Source organism: Oreochromis niloticus, linkage group LG5 (assembly GCF_001858045.2).
Source record: "Oreochromis niloticus isolate F11D_XX linkage group LG5, O_niloticus_UMD_NMBU, whole genome shotgun sequence".
Taxonomy (NCBI): Eukaryota; Metazoa; Chordata; class Actinopteri; order Cichliformes; family Cichlidae; genus Oreochromis; species Oreochromis niloticus.
This window is the reverse complement of record NC_031970.2, coordinates 30,398,142-30,406,240: the sequence shown is the minus strand read 5'-3', so window position 1 is coordinate 30,406,240 and position 8,099 is coordinate 30,398,142. Positions and strand designations below refer to the sequence as shown.

Below are 8,099 nucleotides of genomic sequence, written 5' to 3'. Positions count from 1 at the left end.
CCAGCTGAGGAACGCAGGGACGGAGGTGGAGTAGGAGAGCCACAGAGAAAGAAATATGGTTGGTACACAGTGGCAAAACAAAGACGCAATGGAGAGAACGCCCTCCTCTGATCTGGGGTGATAGTAGCATGGGATAACTGTGCGTGTGTGCACATGTAAACACACGTCGCCCCGCACAATGTCTGCTCACATAACAGAAATATATTTATTATAGTCTATCTGTCTGTTGATGTGCAGCAGATGCATATCTCGTGCCAAACTTATTTACCCACACCCTCCAGTGGCGGGTCCTCTTCTTCAAACAGCCGTAAAACTTTACGGGCCATGGCAGAGAGGAGTGAAGAAGCTCACCACGTAGCTGAATTTCACACGGGGAGAGGGGACTGGAGATGGAGCCTCGCTGATCCAGTGAGCATCGGGGACACACACACCACCTGGGTTGTCAAAAGGAGTCTAACTAGCCCCTTTTTTTTCCTCTTTTCTTTCTTTCTTTCGTTTTTTTCTTTTTAAAGAGGCTCAATATGTGGTGAGCAAACAGAGGACGAGCATCATTGAGCATGTATGAGCAGTGTATCAACACAAAACCCACCTGCCCTTCAGTTTAGGTCTAATGACAACAAATGCAACAAAAGACCTGTGTGATACGCCCAGCCTCGAGGGGCCACCACAGCAATCTATTCAGCCTCTCATTCACCTGTGAGGAGGACTCAATAGGTTTGCATGTTATTAAAAGCTTTCATACACAAGGGCTGATGGCATTATGGATTTGCATAGAGGACACTCGCCTAAACTGAGGAGTTTTTAAAATAATGACTGTTTGCACCATTTTTTGAAACTCCAGCTTTCTGAGCATGAGGTGTTTTTTTTTTAAACAACATGCCAGTTCCTGATTTTATTTTCCGGGTTGCATTAATGTAGATTCAGTAAGTTTCCATTAACGGTCTTGCTATTACACACAAACACGGACACGCACAAGCAAAACACTCACACAATGTAATAAACAGAGCATTATTGCTACCCCACCCCCCACCCCCTGACAGGCTGCTGTTAAATTCGTAATGATTCAGCCGGATTTTAAGGTGTCGCAAGATGTAAGCTGATTTGTTCCTGACAAACCTGCACTGTGGAGCTCAAGGCTATTTAAAATACAAACAAGCAACCTGACTAGATGTAGTTCAAAGCCTGAAATCTGTCATGTCAGCAACGCTTGGGGATCTGACGTCAACCTAAACATGTTGAGAGAAGAGGAGATTTTATCTGTGGCGCTGCAGGGTTTTCACATGCTTTGTAACAGAGGGTCAACAGAGAGAGTTTCACTGCCTTGATCGCGACTTGACCGACTGACCAAGTTATAGCGGTTTCATCAGGAAGATTTGGATAGCTCTGTGTCATAAGACTGCACAGGCCTCACAGATTAAAAGAGGTAGCGTTATGGGTGCTACAGTGGGGGAAATTATTATTTGATCCCCTGCTGAATTTGGAAGTTTCACATTAATGAACAGTCTCTATTTTTTTTAGTAGTTTCATTTTAATGAAGGGAGACAGAATATAATCCAGAAAAAACACGTTACATAAAAGCTACATTAAAGTTTCAAGTTGATTTGCATGTCATTGACTGAAATAAGTACTTGATCCCAAAAACATGACTTAATACTTGGTGGAGAAACTCTTGTTGGCAACCACAGCGGTAAGACATTTTTTGTAGTTGGTCATCAGGTTTGCACACATCTCAGGAGGGATTTTAGCTCCCTCCTCTTTAAAGAAACTTTCTAAATCCTTTAGGGGTTTTTTTATTACTGCTTGGAAACCCAAACCTTCAGCTTCCTCCACAGACTTTCTATAGAGTTGGGGTCTGGAGACTAGCTAAACCACTCAATGACTTTAATGTGCTTCTTCTTTTGCCACGTCTTTGTTGCCTTGGCAGTATGTTTTGGGTCATTTTAATGCTGGAAGACCAACCCATGACCCATATTTAGTGTTCTGGCTGAGGGAAGGAGGTTCTAGTCCAAGATTTTATGGTATATGGCCCAGTCTATTGGCCCCTCAGTGCCGTGAAGTCGTCCTGCACCCTTAGCAGAAAAACAGCCCCCATATCATAATGCTTCCACCTCCATGGTGACTGTTGGGATGGTGTTCTTCGGGTCATACACAGCATTTCTCTTCTTCCAAACACGGCGGCTTAAGTTGATGCCAAAGAACTTGAGTTTGGTTTCATATGACCACAGCATTTTCACTGGTAAACTTAAGACGGGCCTGTACATGTGTCTTCATGAACAGGTGGAACTTGCAGACGCTGCAAAATTGCAGCGTCTGCAAGTTCTATTATGTGTGTTACAGTGGTGTTCTTGGTCACTGCTCCTCCCATGTCGTTCTGTGCTGCTTCACCGCCTTTCTCATGATCCTCTTCGTATCATCAGGCAAAATCATGCATGAAGCTCCAGATTGAGGTGGATTGATGGTCATTTTATATTTGTTCTATTTCTGAATAATCGCACCAGCAGTTGTCATCTTCTCATTAAGCTGACGGTCAGTCTTGTCCCTGATGTCCTTTGACAAATCTTAGGTCTTGCGCGTGGTGGTGGAGAGGTTGGAATAGAAGAAACTGATTCTGCGGGCAGACGTACTGTATATAGATACGAAGTTGAGATCAGGAGAATCTATAATTGACTGACTGATTGTAATCTTGTGTCATGTGGGCACACAGGCAATCTGAGGGAACCTGAATTTTGGCTGTGTTGTAGGGGATCAAATAGTTATTTAATATTTTGCCTCTCTTCATTAAAATGAAACTACCACAAAAAAAATTAGAGACAGCAATGATAGGACTTTGTACACATTTCTAACAAAGCCTCCTGAGTTTGAAAGTGACATGGACGAGTCTTTTCTTATCACACACATCAAGAGAAAGAATCACAGAAAAGCTGTTTGAAACTGCTGAGAATGACAAAGAAACATCAGCATGGCTGCGGACTTTTCAAAGGATACTTTCTGAATCCATCTGGGTGAACAGCAGTTTGGTGGTTTTTGCTGTGACCATGTGACAGTTTCTTAAGGAAACTGTTTCTTACTGGTGACATTTCTTTGGGTGACTGTTTCTCTGTAGGATGAACTTTGTGACCCACAGCTGCACATTGAGCAACAGTCTCTTACTTTATCCCCAAATCCAGATCAGTGAGGATCTTAAAGTGAAAGATGGACATATACAATCACCAACAAAGAGACACACACAGTATCGCAGTTATGTCAACCATGGGCTACCATGTATACCAAAAGGCACAGACTGCCATCTAGTGGTGCCTCTGGATCCTGTTACTTTCACCTACCCTGCAGGAAATCTGGATTTGCAATGTGCAATGTGGCTTAATAATGAAGACATGTAGCTTTTATGTACAGCAGTTTAAAAAGATTTTAAGAATATCCTCCTAACCAGGAAAAAAAAAAAAACTGGAGACAAACAGAATAACTTCCAGTCTAAGTCTCTTAATTACTACTGCTATTGCTGGAACAACGTGACTGTATTTTATTCTACTGCCCAGCGCCCAAATGGAGAAAATATCTTGTTTTGCCTTTTAAATGAAGACAGTTTTAAGCATTCCTTAGAGACCTACATAGTATGGTTCTACACCGTATTAGCAGTACTTAAGTATGTGATCAGGTAAACCTTTTCCACCCACTGGATTTCAGCGTCAGCAACTGAAAACTGAATATCATGCAGTGAATATAACTTTGAGATACAGAGATGGTGGACGTTACCGCCTCTTTAATCGTAATGCATCATGTAATGCTGCTGGGAACAGTTTTCTGTAACCAGAAGCTCACACTGCTAGATTACAGCATCGGGCTCACCTCTTCTTCTTGGTTTTCGGCCCATTTGACGTGTTGATCACATTGTTTCTCTCACGTTTGTGTTTTTTATTTAATTTTAGTCTAATGTATTGTTAATTATGTGGTCAGAATTTTTTTTTAACATTGGTTGCTAATAAATAAACTGACACTAAGAACACAAAGAAAGCAAAAGCACAAATATCAACAGGTGTAACAGTTTTATTGTTTTAATAAGTAGCAATGGTCTATGTCTTTTTTTGCTCCTGGTGGATCCACTGTTAGCACTGAAGGGAAGAGATGTTGCTGCACACACTGCAGCATCTTGTGCGTTTTTTTTTGTTTGTTTGTTTTTTAAACATATACAAAACCTGTTCCTAAATTGTACTGATGTATTCTTTTCACAGCATTACAATGGCAGATGAAATTTAAAAAACGTAAAAAAAAAAATTTAAAAAAATGAACCAACAAAGAAAAACGTTCCAAACAACAGTATAAAAGTCAGTGATGCATGCTGAATGTTACTGATCCGATGAGCGCTCTGCTGTACATCATATGGGGGGGAAAAAAAAAAAAAAAAACTACTACAGAAACGTCCCTACCTAAATCATGCAGAGCTGTAATAAACGGTATGTTACATCACTGGCCTCTTTCACATACCTTCCATTTAACTGCTGGAATCTGAACATGTGGCTTCATGCATCAGTGAGGATGCTGCCACTAGGTCAGGCTGAGCGACACAAGTGAGACTGTTTGCTGCAGAGTTAACATGACTGCATGAGCACAATGCATATTTGCAAGTTGCCCAACCCACTAGAAAATACCATGCAATAACAAGTTATATTCATTTCTATTTACAGTAAGAGTAAAGCCATTTTGACCATTTCCAATTCCCAAAAGTCAGCATGGTCTGTGTTCTACCATGAAGCCGGCGTGTCCAGATGCCGGCAGATCAACGGACAGGGATGCCTGAAAGAGGCCTTTGATGCAACTGACAGCTGTTTGAGCCGTGGGTTAGGTTGAAGAGGTTTCTTCCAATATTTTTTTCACCACAGAAACTGTGGTTTCCTCTATCCATCCAGTAATTTGAGAATGCTTTCCCTCTCCTTCAGTGCTTTCCAGGCCTGATCTTTCTCCTTCTTAGTTGGGGTACGTTTCTTCTGCCTGGCTGCCATGATTCGCCGAAATGCCTCCATCACCTCATTGTCAGACACCCTGACTCTCTGCCTTAACTCCTGTTTGCGCATCTCCTCTTTTGCCAACCTGGGAAAAAACAGCAAATCCAGAGTTTCATGTGATCAAAGATCTCTAACAGATGTACAGTTTCACTTAGGTGGCAAACAGAACCACTGCTGCTCTCTGTCCTCACCGTAGCAGCTCCTGCTTTCTGGCTCGGTTGTGAGCGCTCAGGGCTTTGAGTTCTGCTTGTCTCTTCTGCAGCTCTGCAAGGACCTCATCCTCAGAGTCTCCTCCCTGGCCAGGTCGCTCCTCGGAATCCAGCAACCCCTGGGCTACCAGCTCCTCTTTGATTCGAGCCTCCAGGGAACGCGTATGAGGAACGCTAAAGATGGCAAAGATCGTAAGAAATATGCAGATGCAGAGCGGAAAACACCAGTAAAAGAACCAACGAGTGTCATACATTTAAAATGTTACCATCTTAAATCTAGAACCAATTCTTCCCTTTAAATATAATGGACAGGAATAAACATCCACGTTTGTGTGTGCATGCACAGCTGCATGAAAGCAGACAATAAATTGAGGTACTTTGAAGAATTAGTTGCCGACCTGCCAAAACATCCTAAAAAAGATTGAATGCAGTTTTTCTTTTGTTTCATGCTGAGGATACCGAGGTCTGTGTGGATGAGGAGATTGTGTTTAAAAATGGCTGCTATTTCAGGAGGTCCTCTCATGTAATATATCAAAAATGTATTTGATGCTGACATTATACCTAAAAGCTTTTCCTTGGCTTCGAGGTGAAGTCCCAGCACCATCGTTAGCATCCTTTCCTGAAATGTCCGGTATAGGGGAATCCTCCATGGGGGATATAATGTTCTCCTGGAAGAAACCATGCTCATGTATTTATATGTATATTATTATTTGTATTTTTTAAAACGCAATGATGCATTATTACAAGCTTTATCATGGCAAAAGCTGGTCACAAAATGATGAGTCTGACCTCTACAAGAGCCTGCAGCAGACGCTGTGTAAGAGGACCAAAGGGACAACCGTCTTCTGGAGATTCGTGTTGGGATTCTGACTTTTTCAGCAGCGAGTCCACATCTACAGCAGGTGAAGATAAAAGTTAGTGTTAAGGTGGAGTTACTAGTTCATGCACAGTCATAAGTAGGCGCAGGTGAGCCTTCCCCTCACCTTTTGCGTCCAGTTCAGAAAGCGGCCCTCCCATGACGCTTTTCTTTTTGTCGTTGGCTCGTGCTCCTTCCCTCTGCTCCTCCAGCAGATCCTCCTGAGCCCACCGCTGAGAGTAGTGTTTTCCCAATGCTGGAATCTACCATTAACACAGATCAGCCCCAAACCTCAAAACACTCTTATTCACTGCATTGGATACAGTTATTTGTAACATAACATTGGGTACATGGCTCTTTATGTCATACCTTGAAGTAGTCTGCTTCATCCTCTGGTGGTTTAAGAAGCTCCTCTAACAATCGTATTTCTTCATTTGTAATATCTGCACAGTATGGCTCCACTGAGGCCCAGAATCTTAAAAACAGAAATATTACAAGGTAATATAAGAATAAAGTGTTTTTCTTGCTAAAACACACATCTGAGAAGGACTTAAAAATTAGAAGGAAAAAAAGAAACATTAAAGAGAAAATAAAACTAAGCAGATATAATTTGTATGTTGTTGCAGACCTGTTGGGCGCATCATTTTTAGGGTTGCGGGGAATGTCTTGAGGGTCATCTGTAAATTCATACTCTTGTACTTTTGGCTGCAGGTTTTTGGTTTTGGGTCTGCCGGGACCTTGGCCTGGCCCATGACCTCCTTTGCCGTCCAATTTCTGCTTCTTTGGTTTGTGGCGAGATGAGGCAGCGGGGTCTGGGTCTTTCCCCAGCTTCAGAAAGCGTTTATCTCCCTTCTTATCTTGCCAGTCTGTAAGGATCTGAGAAAATTATGATAGCCTTTAATATACAAGGCTGCATCTAGATGCTTAGAGATGAAAACCTTATGGTTAAAAGAAAAGTGACATGAAAGAAGAGAGGTCACCAGCTTGTTCCTACCTGTCTCTGCTCTTCCAATGCTCGTAGGCGGCGGGTAGCTGAGGACAGCAGTGTCTCCAGCTCCAACTGCAGGGTATCCAGCTCTTCGATGCCGATGCCATCATCCTCTGAGCGGCCCAGCACAGCAGTGTAGCGGGGGCATACCTTGACATGCTCCACGGGCTTAAAGTCGTAGTATTTCAGTGGGGGGCAGTCCTTCAGCTCACTCATGATGTATTGCAGCAAAGACCTGACAGTGATTTTACTGGCATAGGACAAAGTATTCATTAGATTATCAGACTGACATACAATGTGAGTCCAGCTCTGTGCCTGTAGCTCTCACACACAAATTCAGAAACACTTACGTACGGCCGCACGTACAATCAGGACTGCTTTAAAGAGCGCAGGCTCGTTGGGCCCGAAATGCTGGAGAATACGTTTAAATTCTAACAAGGGTTTCTTTTATATTCATGATATGCGCACAGACGCTTTAAATGTGGGCGTTTTAAACCCACGCCACACAAATATAGCGCACAAATTATAATGTGTATAATGTTTTAGAGCAGCGCTAGTTACCTTCACTGAATGGCGTCCATGATGGGTGAAACCATTGTGGTAAGAGGGGTGTGTGCTAAAATTATTCACCTAAAATGATGTCCCATTTTATATATAATGACGATTCTGGGGAAAAAATGAGTTAGTTAAATTTTTTAAAAAACCTAACCAGGCATTTTAAGTTGTAAAAGCAATTTAAAAAGTGATAGGTCTGAGAATACAGAGTCTGGAGACTTGGCGCTTCATAGAGCCTGTTGAGTAGTCTATCACAATGGTATCATCGGATGATACCAAACCATTTTGTGTCTAGGCGTATTAAAAAAAATATTTGCTGCCAAGCTTTTAATTTGGAAGTTAGACAGTATAGTTTGTGTACGTTAATCTTGATAATTGACATCTAACTATCAAAACCATATAAGGTAAAAATAAAAACTCGTGAGACAACAGCCGTTGTCCCCTCTTCATAGTGCAGAATGGGAACACCCTAGGGTGTGCTCGTTTTGATT

At 42.2% G+C, this 8,099-nt stretch overlaps 1 protein-coding gene across 3 annotated transcripts; it reads right to left on the bottom strand.

The window, feature by feature from the left end:
* Positions 1-4,026: 4,026 nt before the first annotated feature.
* Positions 4,027-7,854, bottom strand: tada3l (transcriptional adaptor 3 (NGG1 homolog, yeast)-like). 3 transcript variants are annotated; one of them, XM_003442658.5, is made up of 9 exons: positions 7,615-7,854; positions 7,060-7,303; positions 6,694-6,941; positions 6,435-6,540; positions 6,193-6,328; positions 5,999-6,102; positions 5,771-5,877; positions 5,192-5,383; positions 4,027-5,085 (listed from the first exon to the last, which is right to left on the bottom strand). In XM_003442658.5, the coding sequence occupies exons 2-9, from the start codon at positions 7,267-7,269 to the stop codon at positions 4,893-4,895; spliced, it is 1,296 nt and encodes a 431-aa protein (XP_003442706.1). In that variant the 5' UTR covers positions 7,270-7,303; positions 7,615-7,854; the 3' UTR covers positions 4,027-4,892. The 3 variants fall into 3 exon arrangements, with proteins under 3 accessions (XP_003442706.1, XP_013125391.1, XP_005450284.1); XM_013269937.3 differs by lacking the exon at positions 7,615-7,854 and adding an exon at positions 7,404-7,604; XM_005450227.4 differs by lacking the exon at positions 7,615-7,854 and adding an exon at positions 7,420-7,604.
* Positions 7,855-8,099: the final 245 nt, after the last annotated feature.